The sequence below is a fragment of the Otolemur garnettii genome, unplaced genomic scaffold (assembly GCF_000181295.1).
Source record: "Otolemur garnettii isolate 467f Iridium unplaced genomic scaffold, OtoGar3 scaffold00152, whole genome shotgun sequence".
NCBI lineage: Eukaryota > Metazoa > Chordata > Mammalia > Primates > Galagidae > Otolemur > Otolemur garnettii.
This window is the reverse complement of record NW_003852547.1, coordinates 364,782-381,484: the sequence shown is the minus strand read 5'-3', so window position 1 is coordinate 381,484 and position 16,703 is coordinate 364,782. Positions and strand designations below refer to the sequence as shown.

The 16,703-nt window shown below is 52.6% G+C and overlaps 1 protein-coding gene across 1 annotated transcript in view; it reads left to right on the top strand.

Annotated features, from left to right (window-relative positions):
• The first annotated feature begins 8,059 nt into the window (after positions 1–8,059).
• The window catches only part of GRIK5 (glutamate ionotropic receptor kainate type subunit 5), a 71,791-nt gene continuing 63,147 nt past the window's right edge, over positions 8,060–16,703 (top strand). Inside the window, exons 1-7 of the mRNA XM_012811223.2 lie at positions 8,060–8,178; positions 8,475–8,639; positions 10,879–10,976; positions 11,075–11,240; positions 13,554–13,732; positions 16,030–16,083; positions 16,185–16,346. Coding sequence (XP_012666677.1) covers positions 8,100–8,178; positions 8,475–8,639; positions 10,879–10,976; positions 11,075–11,240; positions 13,554–13,732; positions 16,030–16,083; positions 16,185–16,346 — 903 coding nt within the window. The 5' untranslated portion in view covers positions 8,060–8,099. The remainder of the gene's footprint in view (positions 8,179–8,474; positions 8,640–10,878; positions 10,977–11,074; positions 11,241–13,553; positions 13,733–16,029; positions 16,084–16,184; positions 16,347–16,703) is intronic.

Sequence of the window (16,703 nt, the reverse complement as noted above, 5' to 3'; positions counted from 1 at the left end):
AAAAAAAAAAAAAAATGCTGCTAGAGGATGGAACACAGTGAGACCCAGGTCTGATTCTTAAGTCATCAGTTTTGCTGTGTCCATTTGATCTCTAATTAGATGTTCCAACTTTCTCCCAGATTAAACTCTCTACTATCAGGCCCGGGTGGTTAAACCAAGCTGCCTGGATTGGAATCCTGCCCCTCACACTTCCTAGCTGTAACCTGGAGGAAATCAGCTGCCTATGTGCCTCAATTTTTCTCATCTGTGAAATGGGGATAATAACAGCTCCTGTCTGGTGGTGGTTGTGGGGCACCACGTAAAATTTATATAGAAGTTATTTTTATTAGTATCTCCAAGAGTCTAATAATAATAGTTCACATCTCCTGGGTGTGTCATGATGTGCTAAGTGTAATGCTCAGTGCTTCACATGCATTATTCAGTTTAATCCTCTTAATACTCCTATCAGAGAGAAACTCTTAGGCTGACTTTACAAAGAAACTGAAGCTCAGAGAAGTTAAATAACTTGCGTAAGTTCCTATAATTATGAAGATGGTCCTGGATGCCTGGCAGCCCCAGTGCAGAGTCTGGGCTGCAAAAAGATTTAAAAAAAAAATTATGAAGAGACAGAGCTAAGCCAGGAGGTTATTCCAAGGCCTACATTCTTGGTCCCCAGGCTCTGCTGCCTGGCTGGTGGGAAGTTCTGTGGTTATACATTGAGGGGATGAATCCAAAAAGTAGAGGAAAGACTTTGGTAGTAATCAGTGAGGCTAAAGCTAGGCCCAGACTGCTCCAGGCAGCTTGAGTTTGCCCTTAAGGCAAAAATCTCCTGAGGTAAAAGCCAGAGAAGTAGAAGCTAGCCTCAATCTTTGATAAGCTCTTGATCTTGAGCAGGTTCTTGCTTCTGCTAAGGCCTCCTTTTCTTCATTTAAAAATCCAAGGGTTTGGGCCGTGTCTATAGCTCAGTGGGTAGTGCACCAGCCACATACACCCAGGCTGCTGGGTTTGAACCCAGCCGGGGCCTGCTACACAATGACAACTGCAACGAAAAAATAGCTGGGTGCCTGTAGCCCCAGCTACTTGAGATGCTGAGACAAGAGAATCGCTAAGCTCAAGAGTTTGAGGATGCTGTGAGCTGTGACACCACAGCACCCTACCAAGGATGACATAGTGAAGACTGTCTCAAAAAAAAAAAATCCAAGGGTCCTTGACCGGGCATGGTGGCTCACACCTATAATTCTAGCTCTCTGGAAGGCCAATATAGGTGGGTAGCTTGAGCTCAAGAGTTTGAGATGGGATCGCCCTCTTGTTCAGTGTGACCAAGAGCGAGACACCGTCTCTATTAAAAATAGAATAGCCAGGCATTGTGGAAGGTGCCTGTACTCCCAGCTACTTGGGAGGCTGAGGCAAGAGGATTGCTCAAGCCCAAGAGTTAGACAGGGGTTCTCAAACTTTTTAAACAGGGGGCCAGTTCACTGTCCCTCCGACCGTTGGAGGGCTGGACTGCGCCCCAGGTCGAGTCGGCTGCTAAGCAGGACAGGCAGCGGTGGCAAAAACACCCAGCAGGCTGGATAAATGTCCTAGGCGGGCTACATGTGGCCTGCGGGCCATAGTTTGAGGATGCCTGAGTTAGAGGTTGCTGTGAGCTATGATGCCACAGTATTCTACTCAGGGCAACAGAGTGAGACTCTATATCTCAAAAAAAGTTAAAAAAAAAATAAAAATCTAAGGGTCTAGCTTGACTTCTCAGGATCTTGAATTGCCCAATTTATCAGGTCAGTCAGGTCCCTCTTCTTCAGATGATATAGGAGTAAGTTGAAGCCTGAATCATTGCTTCTGGTGGTGGCAGCATGGGACTAGGACTTCTGGGATAGGTCAAATTTAGGGAGGATAGGTTCCCTATACTGGAACACCTGCATAAACAAAGACCTAGAAGTAGACGTGAGTCTAGGCTTTCAGGCCTGGCTGGAGCTAATGGTGGTCCTTTGGGACCAGATGTATGTTGGGGATGCCCTACATGCCAACTAGCAGAGGGCTGCCCATGCTGGGCTGGCATGTGGTCCTAGAGTTGCCATGTGCCAGCTGTGTGTTTGAGGAATGTGGTCACATGTGTGGGGGGCTGCACGTGAGTATGTCGGTGTCTCCTCCCCATCACGAGCATCGGGGGTGGTGGTGAGTCACAGGCTCAGCCTTCAAGCGCCAACTGTCATGTTCCTTCTCCCCAAATTTCACCCCCACCCAGCCGTGCAGCACCCACCCCCACTCTAGATCTGTGTCGCTCTCTCTTTGATACCCCTGCCCCCCTCAGCTCCCTCTGAGAAGCTGCAGAATATTCTTATATTCTTGGGCTGCGGTCTCCTGCTTCTCCTGGCTCTGCCTTCCATCTCCCTGTCCTATTGTCCCACCCTCTTTCCCTCTGCCTCTCTGCTCCCACCTCCTCATCTTTGTGTGTCCCAAGGATTTCTCTAGAGAAATTATAGAGAATTCCCATGCTTACCACCCACCCCTTCACCTCTGTGGGAGCTATTTCTATTTTGGGGGGCTTCTCCCTCATTTCCGTGGCTAGCCACTTGTGCCTCCATAGGCTTCTTAAGTCTTTGAGCCACATTCTTGTCTCTGTGGGTTCCCTGATGTTTGTCCTCCCCCTCAACCCCCCCCCCCAGTGTCTGTGACCTTCTCTGGCTCTTCTTGGCCCTTCTCCTGTCTTGTTCCATATGTGTGGATTGTTTTCTGTTTCCATGGGCAGCTTTTTAGTGTCTGCCCTCTCCCCTTTTTTCCTTCATGGGGAGCTTTCTGTGTCCATGAACTGCCCCTTGTCTGGAGGTCCTTTTTCTTGTCTCTGTGGGCTGTTCTCTTGTCTTTGGGGGGCTTTCTCGTTTTTATCACTGGACTTTTCCCTGTCCTTGTCCTTCTAGGTTTGTGGGACTTGGCCCACCTTTCTGGGTGTTCATGGCTGTCTTTCATCTCTTTGCATTTCTCTTCATCTCTGTAGCCCTCTCCCCCATCTCCATGTCCTTCTCCCCTGGTCTCTCCGCCTCTCATCTCTGTGGACTCCTGTGCTCAGGGCTGCCTGGGCAGGGCGGTGGCATGGGGTGGTGGAGGAGGTGGCTGGGGGTGGGCCCTCTATCCAATGCAGCTCCTTCTTCTCATCAGCATTCTCCTCGCAGGGCCCCCAGCCCCGACCAATACGGGCTCCCCCTCCCTCGACTCCCCTCCCTCCTTGCTCTCTGCCTGCCTCCTTCCCTTCCTCCTGCCTGCCCTCCTCCCTCCCTCATCTCTCTACCCCCGCCCCCCTGCGCTCCAGGACCCAGCGCGGGCGGCGGGCGGGCAGGCAGGCGGCGGCCTCGGAGGGGAGACAAGCGGTGGCGGCAGCGGTGGTGGCGGCCAGCAGCGGGGAGGCAGGCCCAGCCCGGGACTGGAGCCGGCGGCAGCGGCAACCACAGCTGCTCACAGGGACCAGGAGTCTGTGGCCAGGCCCTCCCACTGAGGCCCTGTGCCGGGAGCCCCCAAGACACCCCACCCTCCTCTGCCTTCTTCCACCTGCACCCCTCCCTCCTCTCCTCTCTTCTCCTTTTCCTCCTTCCCATCCCACCTCATCTGCTCCCCTCTCCATCTCCTCCAATCTTAGTCTCTCTGGGTCTATTAGCACCCCATCCTCCCTAGCCCCTGCACTCTCGCCTCTCCTTGCCCCCAGCATGCTTTTCCCGTGGGGCCTGAGGGCTTGAAGACTTCAGGCCCTAGACTCACCCAGGGCAGGGCCAAGGTTCCAGGGGGGGAGGGGGGGAAGGGGGTGACCCCCTCCCCTCCACGAAGCCCTCCCCTCCCCCACTCCTCCTGATGGCTGGCTTCCTTTTCTCCACCCAGTCCTCGCCCCCTGTGGCCCCCCCAGGCCGGCCTGGCTAGGGGAGGGGGCGGGGGCCCTTTCCTGGGCCAGCTTCCCCCTCCCCGGGCTGTGCCTGTGCCCCCCCTTCCATTTTCACCTTCCTCGCCTCCTTTCCTCTCTCCTTCCCCTCCATTTGCTCCTTCCCCTTCTTCTCTCTCCCCTTCTCTCCTCCATTTTCTCCTTTCCCCTTCCTCTCCTCTCCAGCCTGCCCTCTCCTCTTCCACCTGTCCTTTCTCTCTGCTACTGGGGAGCCACCGTTTTGGATTAGTTGGGGGCCACCACCGGCGGTGGGGGAGGGGGCCCGGTGGACTGCCCTCTCCCCCCGCCCCAGCCACACCACCACCCAGCACCAGAGCATCTCCCTGTTGTCGTTCCTCGGGCCTTGGGCCTCGAGGGAGCCCAGCCCTCCGTCCCACCAGGATCCGTGAGTGTCTGCAGGCGGGGATTGGGCTGGGTTCTGGGTCCTGGAAGGCTGGGCTCAGTGCTGCTTGGCAGGGTCCCCACTGCTCCCCGGATTGGCAAGTACCCTCCCCCACCAGGGGCCTGCACTGCACCCCCGTCTCCCAAGCCTCCATTCTCCCTGACCTTTTCTCACCCCTTCTGGGTCCATAGCTCACCCCTACACCAGACCCCCACTTCTTGGGGTCCTACGGGGCTGTCTCTTACTTGTGGGCTCACTCCTCCCAGGCCTCTGGCATGTCTCTGTCCCTGCTTTCTCCCACCCTCAGTCCCGGTCCCAGACCAGACAGATTCTTGTCTCTTTCTCTCTCCCACCCATCCTCTGAGCCTCATCCCCTCTGCCTGCCCTGGGCCCTGTCCCCAGCCCATCCAGACTCAATCTCCTGGAAAAATGTCTTTCTGTTTATGAGTCTCCATTTCATGTGTCTCTTGGGCCTCTCTCAGACTCTACCCAACTTCTCTTCTCTCTGCTGTAGCCGGCCCTTCCTTGGCATGTCTCTGTTGATAGCCCTCTCTCCCTGTCAAAGCTTCCTTTCTCTAGTCTCTCTCTTTTGAGGCTCCCCGGCAGGTCTCTTTCCACTTCTCTCTTTTCTGTGCCTCAGCTGTGCCTGTGCTCACCTGTCTTCTCCCTCCATCTGGGCTTGAAGGCTGTCCTCCTGTTCACACTTCTCTGCACTCGCCCAGATCCACTCTGGGTGCCGGCTCCTCCATCCCTCACTCCTTAGGACACCCTGCCAGCCGCTTGGGTCCCCGTTGGCTTTTCCTTGCTGGTCTCACTTTTCCCGCCCCCGTCCTCTCTCTCCCCACATCTGCGTTACCTCATGTGCCCTTTCTGCTGCCATTCCTCCCCACACCTGGGGGCTTGAGGGCCTTGGGATCTTCTGCTCCCCCGCATGGCATCCCTGAGTGTCTCAGGATGGCTGTCTCTCAGGGAGGCCTAAGTGACGGAGCGAGCAAGCAAGCAAGCAAGCGGGTGCACACCTTGGCTCTGCCTGTTCTTCAGGGCACTCACTCTTCCTTTCCACCTCAGTTTCCCTCCCTCATGCTCTTCTCTTCTGGTTTGCAAATCCACCCCTCTCTCTGTGTGCTTCTCCCCCTCAGCCCCTTCCTCTTCTGGGGGCCTGCTCTGAGCTCTGACATACTTTCTCTTTTCTTTCAGACCAGTTCTCACTCTTTTCAGAGTTTTGCTGTCTTTCTCCTCACCATGTTTCTTGTACCAGCTGCTGTTTATTTCTCTTCCTGCCTACTCCTTGGCCCCTTTGCCTCCTTAACTTGCTTGCTTCTTACTTGGCTGATATATCTCGTTTATCCACTTGTCTGTCTTTCTCCTTTAGTGGGGCCCCTGTCTTGGCCCCTATTACTCAGTTGTTTCCTGTGTTTCCATCATTGTCCAGCTTTGTCCTACATCTATGAGTCCCAGGCCTGCCTGACATGCTCCCCTCCTCTCTTACACCCTCTATCTATCTTGTCTCTGTCTCTGTGGTGTCTCTCTTCTAGGCTGTGTCTGTCTCTCATTTAGCCCCAGGTCCTATCTTTTGGGCTGTGTGTCTCTCTGTGTGTACCTTTCTATACCTTTGTGTTCATTTGCTGACCTGAACCCTGTCCTACACTCTCTTTCTGTCTTTCTGCTCCTGCCTGTGTCTGCCACCTGTGGGACCCTGTCCTTCTCCCCATCTCTCTTTTAGTCTTTTTGTCCTCTAGTCTCTGCTCCCTAATTTGCCCCGGAAGTCCCTGGTGTCGCAGGATGACCCCCCCACTCCTGCCTCTCCTAGCCCCGCCCTTCACACCCTCCCTTTAAGCTCTCCTTCCGGGCCTCCCAGCATCCCTTGCTCTTCCACCCTTGACAAGCCTTCATCTTAGATCCCAATTACAGTTCGCAGCCACTAGCCTGTCCAGCATGCCCTCCCACCATCAGCTTCTTCCCAGAGACCCAGAGAGAGAGGGGTGACTTACTCAAGGTCACACAGTGAGTTGGGGGCACAGCTGGGACTGGTCCAGTTTTCTGCTGTCCTGGCTTGGCTTTTTCTGGATCTACAAGATGGTCAGAAGTGTTGCCTGGTGCCTCTGCCCTTCCCTGACAGTTCTCATCCCACTGTTTACCAAGCTCAGGCTGTCCTGCCATGGGGTCTGGTTGGAGTGGGGGATCCACGCTCACCTCACAGCACTGTGGGCCCCACAATAACTGTACTCCATGCACACGTAAGTGTCCCTTCCCTTATGGCACAGCCCTCAGTCAGGGGAGCTTCACATCTGGTAGAACCGCTCCCTGCTCAGTGTTTGCCTTTCAGAAGGCCCAGGGGTACCTAGAGGGATCCTTGACTTCCTGGGAGTGGAGAGTTGTGAGGAGCAGAGATATGTTCTTTGCCCCTTTGCTTCAGCTCTCAGACTGGGGTTGGGAGCAGTGGTTTGACACCCACTTCTAGAAAGCAGCTCATTCCCTGCCTTTCTGCCCTTTTGGCTCTCCCTTTTTACATCCTAGATCCGTTTCTGTCTTCCCTCCATTCTCTATCTTCCTCTTTTCGTGTCTGTCCTATACTTTGGTTTACCCTTCTCCAGCCTCCTCTGCTTTCTTCTCCCTCTTCTTCTTTTTTACGTTTTTGAGACAGAGTCTCATTTGTCGCACTTGGTAGAGTGTTTTGGTATCATAGCTCACGCAACCTCAAACCCTTGGGCTCAAGGGCCTAAGCCTCCTGAGTAGCTGGGACTATAGGTGCCCACCATAATGCCAGGCTAGTTTTAGCGACAAGGTCTCAGTTTTTCTCAGGCTGATCTCAAACCCCTGAGCTCAAGCAATCCACCTGCCTCGCCTCCCATAGTACCTGGATTACAGACATGAGCCACCACCCAGGCCTTTCTTCTCCCTCTTCTGTCCTTTTCCCATCTCATCTCCCATCTCCCTGTCTCTTTCCTCTTCCAGTCCTGTCCCTAGTTCCCTGTAACTCTTTCCTTCTCTCTTTTTCTCCATTTCTGTCCTCATTTTCCTGCCTTATCATCTTTCTATTCTCTTGTATTTCTTCCTGTTTTGTCCTTTTCTCTTTTTCTGAGTCTCTTCATCTTTTCTCTCTCTAATCCTCTTTTACTTTGTTTCCCCCTTCTCTCCCCATACTTTTTTAGTCCTTTTGCTGCTTTGAGTACATCCATCTGTGTGTCTCCACATCTCTCTCTCCTTTCTCCCTTCTCTCCTCAAGTTTCCTAACTCCTAGATACTCTCCCCTCAAGACCATGGATGTCCAGGGCTCTCTCTCCATGGGATTGTGGGAACCAGGGACCTAAGAAGGTAGAAAGTGAGGCCTGGGATGGAGTTGCCTAGCAACCACAGCATCCTCTCCAGCCAGTTTCTGTTGCCTAGGAACGGCTGCCTGCCCAGAGATGGGGCGGGACTGGGTGGGGGGTGGTACTTCCTGGTTTCTATTGGGGTGGGGCTGGTCCCTGGAATTCACTCCCACCTGAAATCCTCACATGCTTCCCTCCTTGTATAGCTGTGCCTGTCCTTCCCAGCCTGTCCCACTCAGTACGTGAGTGCCATGAGGTCCTCTTTGGGATTGCTCCTCTGAGCCTTTTAGCAGCACCCTCAGTACTGTGAGCCTCTAACCAGAGCAGGGCCCTTAAGAGCTGAGAACTCTTCACCAACAATGTCCTGGGGGCTGTGGTTATCACTCCAACAGTCCTCCCAGGGCTCTGTCTCCCCACACCAGCAGTCTCCTTGTGGGTTGGGGGTCTCCCTGCAGGTGGCGAGTGGGGGCCGCGGCAGCTGCGTCCCCATGAGGAGGGGAGGAAGATGCCGGCTGAGCTGCTGCTGCTGCTGATTGTTGCCTTTGCCAGCCCCAGCTGCCAGGTGCTCTCATCACTGCGCATGGGTGAGGCCCTCAGCACCCCGCCCTGCCTCCTCAGAGACCCGCCCCTTAGGCCTTGGACTTCTTTTGGGGGACCCAGGCATGCCAATCCCTTGGGACCCAGGAATTTGGGCCTCAGGTCTCAGCTTCCAGCACCTTGTTCCCCTTAGACTCAGGGATCCAGACCTCTAGCTCTTGCCACTGTCAGATCCAGAAGTCCCTCTAAATCCCTCTTACTCCAAAGTTCAAGAGTCCAGGATTTCAGGTCCTTCCTTCCTCAGGACCCTGGAGTCTGGTCCCCAACCCCTGTGTCCCCTCAGCTGCAATCCTGGATGACCAGACAGTGTGTGGCCGTGGTGAACGTCTGGCCTTGGCCCTGGCCCGGGAGCAGATCAACGGGATCATCGAGGTCCCAGCCAAGGCCCGAGTGGAAGTAGACATCTTTGAGCTGCAGCGGGACAGCCAGTACGAGACCACGGACACCAGTGAGCGGGGCCACAGGGGTGTGGGGTGAGGCAGGGCAGGCTGGTGGCCCTCAGTGTGTCCTTCTGCCCCAGCCTCTGGCTTGGCCTTGTCCTCAGCAAGTTCTATCTGGCCCCTTCTTTTGCATCTGTCAGATGCAAAAGAAGGGGCCAGATAGAAATTGCTCCTGAGCATGGCAGGGTGGGTGAGAGGATAAGCCCCAGTCCTGCCCTGGAGAAGCTCAAGGCCTCATTTGGAAGACATATCACAACTGGCTGGGGACAATTGTCAGCCCCTAGAGCTGAATAATAAAGGTCCCAAGCAGTGAGGTCAGAGGGCTGGGGGTAGGGGGTAGTTAAGGCAATTTGAAGAAGGCTAAACTGAAGTGGAGCTTTGAAAGGTGAGCAAGTTGTAGAAGGAGTGGTATTGCTCCAAGCACAGCCAGCTACATGGTAGGGTCATGTTAAGTGTTTGTTGAATACTAATGGGCCAAATGAATGTTCACAGGTGTCACTTGAACAGATGTGCTGAGGTTGTAGACCTTTGGGACATACTGCCTTAAAATGTGTTTTCTTTCCTGCAGGCCTTATCAGAGACTTTATTGTGTTCATGTATGTTTCAAGTCACCAAGTGGGAGAATGGGGTGCAATGTTTCCCAGACCTTGACTGGAGTGGCATAGAGCACAATTTGGGAGAAGCTGGGATGGAGGGCGAGGAGGGAGATGACATTTCAGTTGTGTACCTAGAGTCTGAAACTGGGATAGGGAGCAGGGGGAAGTATTTGGAGCCAAGAATTGGGGTGTGGGGTTGAGTCCATCCTGACTTCCTGATTCAGGACATATTTGGGAAGATTGTGAGAAATTTCCAAGCTGAGTATGACAGGGCACTGGTGTGTGTGTGTGTGTGTGTGTGTGTGTGTGAGACTTGCAGTACCAGGGTGAAAGATGCCACCTTTGTGTGTAGGCAGTGGGGGAACTATTGATGGGTTTAATCAGGGAACTGGGTATCTGGAAAGAGAATCTGGAGGCTGGATTTGGGTGATGAGTGAGGAGGCTGGTACATGTCTGAGTTGAGAGTCCAGTGACAGAGGGGTTGAAGAGACAGAGACAAATGTGAGAAAATTTGAGGATAAAGAAGAGAGAGGATTGGTGACTAATTGACTCTCAGGAGAGAGATTGAAGACAAGTATCATTTCCAGGCATCTGGTCTGTGCAAATTATGGGGCACAGAGGGGACAAGTTTAGAGAAGATAAATTGCTCAGTTATAATGTTTTTGGTTAGATGTGGCAGAAACCCAACTCAGGCTGGTTTAAGGCAAAAAGAAAACTTACTAGGTAATGTTACCAGAAGGCCTAAGCACTAATTTCAGGCATGGCTAGATCCGGGTACTCAGATGATGTTCCAGGATTGCTTCAGGCATGGCTAGATCCAGGCATGTACCAGTCTCCTCGCTCATCACCCAAATCCAGCCTCCTAAAATAATGTCCCAGGAATCTCTCTGTTTTTATCTCTGTGCCCTGCTTTCCTCTGAGTTGGCTTCATTTTCAGGAATGCTTTCCCCAGCAGGTGGCAAGATGGCCCAGCAGCTCAATGCCTGTAGCTTACCAATTTAGCAAACCCACCAGTAACTGTAGCAGAAGACCTGATTTGAGCCCATATTTATCACTGACCTGGTCTCTGTGGCTTGGAGAATGTGGTTCTGTGACTTCCAGTCCATCCTGGGAATCTCATGGACTAAAGAGTGGGGGTATCTCCCCCAGGAGAAGTTAGGGTCCTGCCATGAGAACAGGCTCTGAACAGGCAAAAGCAATAGCTTTTTTCCACTTCCTGTTCTTAAGATACACATGTGTTTAAGGGGAATGGAAGAGCAAGTAAATGGCACAGAAGAGTGGTGTCTGAGTGCAGGGGACCCAGGTGCCCTTGGCTGTGGGTTCAGGATGGAGGGGGCCTAAAAAGATTGAGAAGGACAAAGGCCAAGGAACTGGGCACTAAATTTGCAGGCCAGAGGGGGCCCTTGGTGTCTTTCTCTTCATTCCTTCCTTCTGTCTCTTTTGGTCTGATCTGTCCCTCTGTTGCCACATCCCCTTGTCTGTCTCTGTCTCATGCCCCCTCCTTTGTCACTGTGTTGTGTGGGGTCAAGGTAGAAGATACCAGGTGGTAGAAGATCAGGCAGTATCCTCCGGGCCAGCTGGCTTCCTGGAAGGTGGAGAAGGAGAGGGTACAGGGGGTCCTTGACTCTGCCCTCTTCCCTATCCCTTGCAGTGTGTCAGATCCTGCCAAAGGGAGTTGTATCTGTCCTGGGGCCCTCCTCCAGTCCAGCATCTGCCTCCACCGTGAGCCATATCTGTGGGGAGAAGGAGGTGAGCAGGGGAGTATGGGGTGGGGTTGGTGGGGGAGTGGGTCCCCGGGAGGTGAGCGCTGGGAGCAGGATGGAAGCCAAAGCTCCCTCTCTATCCAGATCCCCCACATCAAGGTGGGTCCCGAGGAGACGCCCCGCCTTCAGTACCTTCGCTTCGCGTCTGTCAGCTTGTACCCCAGTAACGAGGACGTCAGCCTGGCTGTCTCCCGAATCCTCAAGTCCTTCAACTACCCCTCGGCTAGCCTCATCTGCGCCAAGGCTGAGTGTGAGGGAGGAGAACTGGATATTTTGTTTTCTATTCCTCTGAATGCCCCTTCCCAAGAGATCTGGTGTCCCACACGATTGCTTCGTGCCTGTGCGTTAGACCCCCTGGGAGACCTAGATACCAGGCTTTCCTTATTCACATCATCCTGTTCCCCTTTAGAAACCAAGACTTCTAGTTCCACAGACCACTTCTCCTCCAAAAAAGACCCATTTGGCCCACAGATGGTGACCAAGCACCTGCTATGTCAAGGCTCTCTGCTAGGTCCTGGAGAGGCCGAAGGTCACGCAGCTGCTGTGATATAGGAGGCATGCAGGGCCTCTAGGAGTGCATGGAAGGGATCCTATCCCATCTGGGATGTTCAGGGCTTTCATACCCCAAAAAGGACATCTAGACTGAACCTGAAAGGTGGGGGAGAAGGGAGGGAATGTGTTCTAAGCAGAGAGCATGGCAGGGGCAGAGGTGAAGGGCCCAGGGTAGCACAGCCCCTTTGTGGGTTGAAGGTGTGCCCAGTGGCTGAAGTGTAGGGACCATGAAGCAGGAGGTGGTGGGAGCGGGGGAAGGTTCCCACACAGGGCAGGGCAAGGGGCCATGTCCAGATGTATGCTGTACAAAGAGCTCTTTGGCTGCAGTGTAGAGAATGAGCTAGAGAGTGTGACGTGAAGTGTGGCAGGAGCTCATCGAGAGGCAGGGGAGAATGATGCTGGTCTGGGCTCAGGTGGTGGCTTCCGGGATGGAGGGGCCAAGATGGGTTTGAGGTAGAGAGAAGGGAGAGGGCAGGGGCTTCTGTCAAGGAAGGGGAACATAGTTCCTTCAGGGGCACACAGTGAGTATGCTGTGTCTTTGAGACATAAATATTATTTGTCTGAGAGGCTGGTGGATTCGTGAGTGTGGAATTTGAGAGGGGGGATTGTGCTCTGTTACCTCTAAAGGAATTATTCCTTCCACAGGTATTTTTTGTGCATGTGTTGTGTGCTGGGTGCTGTCTTGCTATCAGGCATCTAGCAGTGAGTGAGGCAGTCAGGAATCCCTGTCCTTGTTGGATTATATTCTGCAGAGAGGAGTTAGGCGGTAAACACCACAGATGAGTACGTTTATGTGGTGAGGAGTAGTAAGTTCTGTGGAGAGGTACTGTGAGTAAAGAGGACTGGGAGTCTGGTGTGGGGGTGGGGTGCAATTTTAAATAAAATGGGGGCAAGGGCCTCAGTGAGAAGGTAGCATCTGAGTAGAGACCTGAGGAAGGGAGGAAGGGAGCTGTTTAGGGATGTGGGAAAAGAGGGTTCCCAGCAAAGGGAACATCCAACATGAAGGCCACAGGACAGGAGTGTGACTGTGGTGTGGCTGTAGCCGAGTGACCGAGTGAAAGGAGAGGAGTTCTGGGAGGTAGTGGGGTGGGGAGCAGAAGTGGGGTCTTGGAGGCTGTGAGGAGTTTGGCCGTTAGGACTCTGAATGAAAGGGAAAGCCATCAGTGGGTTTGGAGCAGAGAAGTTCATGGAATCATTCTAGCTGCTGCTGTCGAGAACAGACTTGGGGGAGCATGGCTATTGCAGTAGACAGGAGATGGTGTGGCTGGGGCCAGGGCAGTGACAGCGGTGCAGTATGATGGGGTCTGATGTGTTTTGATGGAGGGGCCTAGGTGCACTGGGCATGGGCATAAGAGAGAAAACCAGGCTGCCACTGAGAGTTTGGGCCTTCCTGGCAGGCTGGAGGTGCCATTCACCAACCTGTGTGAGATGTAGTGGTTTGGGCTAGGAGAGTGAGATGCCTGCCAGACATCCTGGTGGGAGTCAGGAAGGTGACAGAGATGGGAATCTGGAGTTGTGGGCAGAGGTCTAGGTCAGGGTTTTAATAGGATTTTTTTTTTTTTTTTTTTTTTGAGACAGAGCCTCAAGCTGTCCCCCTGGGTAGAGTGCCGTGGCATTACAGCTCACAGCAACCTCCAATTCCTGGGCTCAAGCGAGTCTCCTGCCTCTGCCTCCCAAGTAGCTAGGACTACAGGCACCCGCCACAACGCCCGGCTATTTTTTTTTAGTTGCAGCCGTCATTGTTGTTTGGCGGGTCCGGGCTGGGGATTCAAACCCGCCACCTTAGGTGTACGTGGCTGGCGCCTTAGCCGGTTGAGCTATAGGCGCCGAGCCAGGTCAGGGTTTTAATTGGGAAGGACCTGAGCTTAGTACCCCAAAGGGCCCAGCCTCACTTTGGACAGCTGTCCCACCACCTCAGCGTGCCTGCCAATCCTCTGCCCAGCTGCGCATGTCCGCTCCATGCCCACACATTTGGAAGAACCTTAACCTGAGGCCTGATCTCCACCCCCAGGCCTGCTGCGATTGGAGGAACTGGTGCGTGGCTTCCTCATCTCCAAGGAGACGCTGTCAGTAAGGATGCTGGATGATAGCCGGGACCCCACGCCACTGCTCAAGGAGATCCGGGATGACAAGGTGTCCACCATCATCATTGATGCGAATGCATCCATCTCCCACCTCATCCTCCGCAAGGTGGGCTGCCCTCCATCTCTGGTTCCCTAAAGGACCAGGGAGCAGGCACATGGGGCTATTGTGAGCAAGTCACCTGATGTCTGTGGACCTTAGTGTTGAAAGGGGTTGTTTAGACCCTTTCCTATATGCAGATGATAGTCATAAAGTTTGTCTCCTACCCTGGCCACTTGCTGGTTGTGTGACCCTGGACACATTTCTTTGTGAAGTGAAGACAGTGGTGTTCCTCAGTGGGTTGTAAGAGTGAATGATGGAATGGCAGGTAAAGCACTTAGGGCAGTACCTGGCTCAGCTTCAATGCTGTCTCAGTCATAGCTACTTCAGAATTGTTTTTTCTGTTAGAGATGGAGTCTCACTTTGTTGCCGAGATTCGAATGCAGTGATCATAGCTCACTGCAACCTTAAGCAAGGGCTCAAGCAGTTCTTTCACCTCAGTTTCCTGAGTAGCTGGAACTATAGGCTTGTACAATTATACTTTGCAAATTCTTAAATTTTTTTGTAGAGCTGGGGATCTCACTATGTCACTCAGGCTGGTCTCAAACTCCTGGCCTCAAATGATCCTCCCATCTCAGCCTCCCAAAGTGTTGGGATTACAGGCATGAGCCATTTTGCCCAGCCTTAGATTTATTGAGGTTATTGTGGCCCCATGTTGAGGTGCTTTGTGTGCATTCTTTAATTTGTCTGTCAATCACCTTGTGAGGTTTGGAGGGGGAAAGAATTGGCTCTAGGGCAAACAGGAGGGGTCAGAGCACCAAGATCTCCCCCCATGGGCCTGGCACATTCAGTCCACCAATGATCCATACTCATTAATCGTCAAGTTGCTTCCCTGCCATTAATTTCTCTTCATAATCAAGTTTATATTATTAATTTTTCTCCAGTTAGAAAAAAATTAAAACCATATGTCACTGCTGATCATAGCTTACAAAAAGAAGTATGAACGAAATCCACTGGGCTCCTGAGATAGGAGGGCTTATGGAAGAGATTTTGAGTTTAAGAGGCAGATGGACCTCTCCGGTGCTGGCCTTATGAGCAGTTGTTCCTTCCTGCTCCACGCCTGTTCTCAGTGATATCCACGTGAGAGCCAGCTCCCACCACCCAGGAAACGCAAGCTGATGCCCTTTTATGTTACATTTCTTATGGGGGCACAGGATTAGGTGTTTCTGGCAGGGGTTTTCCAATTTTGTTCTCCTTGAGGGCTACAAGAAAGGGGCCTCAAAAATGAATCTTGTGGCCAGGTGCAGTGGCTCATTCCTGTAGTTTCTGGAACTCTGAGAGGTTGAGGAAGGTGGATTGCTTGAGCTCAGGAATTCGAGACTAGTCTAAGCAAGAGCAAGACCCCGTCTCTACTAAAAACAGAAAAACTAGCCAGACATAATAGCAGGTGCCTATAGTCCTAGCTCCTTGGGAGGCTCAGGGAAGAGGATCGCTTGAGCCCCAGGAGTTTGAGGTTTCTGTGAGCTATGATGCCACGGCTGTACCTGGGGTGACAGAGTAAGACTGTGTCTCAAAAATAAATAAATAAAAGAGTCTTGGGCAATGCCCGTAGCTCAGTGGGAAGGGCACTGGCCACAAGGGCTCTGGCCACATATACCAAGGCTGGCAGGTTTGAACCCGGTTGGGACCAGCTAAACAATACAACTGCAACAACAACAAAAATAGCTAGGAGTTGTGGTGGTCACCAGTAGTCCCAGCTACTTGGGAGGCTGAGGCAAGAAAATTGCTTAAGCCCAAGAGTTTGAGGTTGTTGTGAGCTGTGACGTGCCATGGCACTCTACCAAGGGCGACATAGTGAGACTTTGTTTAAAAAAAAAAAAAAAAAAAGAATCTTGACATCCGAATTGGCTGCCTTTTATTGCAGTGCAATTTCAGAGATTGCAGAGAGTAGTTTTTCTGAACTTTTGACTAGGCTCAGCTCTACTCGTTAGTAGCTGACATTTGGCTTTTGGTAGTGTAGAGTGTGAAGGTTAAGGTTTTCCTTTTCACTTTGTTTCTAAGGTCCCCTTGCCTGTCTCCAGAAGGAAGTCATCTAAGTGCCCTAATGAAGGACAGCAGATGTTTGAAGGCCTCATTCTCTCCTTTAGCAAAATTTCCATTCTACCTGGGGCACCAGTCAGTGTGACAGAATCAAGGGACCATGGTGTCCCTCTGCCCTCACTGTCTCTTCCCTGTCTGTCTCTGGGAGTATTTTACTGAGTTTCTCTTAGGTGACTTCTCACCAGGCCTGTCTCTAAATCTCTTTTTATTTTGGGCCTCCCCATCTCTGCCTCTCATGCTGCCTCTTTACCTTCTGTGTCCTCCAGGCCTCAGAACTGGGAATGACCTCAGCATTTTACAAGTACATCCTTACCACCATGGTACGTACCCCCTTGGGCCCTTCCCTGCCTCCCTTCCCTTCCACCTCCACTGCTTCACTCAGGGCTGGGCATCAGGTTTCACCACCTCTCCTTGGTCCTAGGACTTCCCCATCCTGCATCTGGATGGTATCGTGGAGGACTCTTCCAACATCCTGGGCTTCTCCATGTTCAACACCTCCCACCCTTTCTACCCTGAGTTCGTCCGCAGCCTCAACATGTCCTGGAGGGAGAACTGTGAAGCCAGTACCTATCCGGGCCCTGCGGTGAGCACATAGACCCCCGTAACACCCAGAGACACACATACAGACCCTTCCAGGGACCCATCTGAGGTCTCACTCAGATCATGCTCAGAGCCCTTTAGCATATTGAGAGGCCTTAGTGCAGCTTGTGATGAGTCTGACCCACGTCCTTCTTGCCTCCTCTCACACTGCTCCAGCCACACGCAGGCACAGGTGTACCTTAGGGCCTTTGCATACATCTTGCTCTGCTCCCCGCATACTTCCCCAGAGAAGCAGCAGCTCATGCCTCGTTGCCAGGTCATTGTGTGCATGTCCCTTCGGTTGTGAGATTTTCCTTGGTCTTCTTGTTTAAAAAATAGGAAACAACCTACTTTTTTTTTT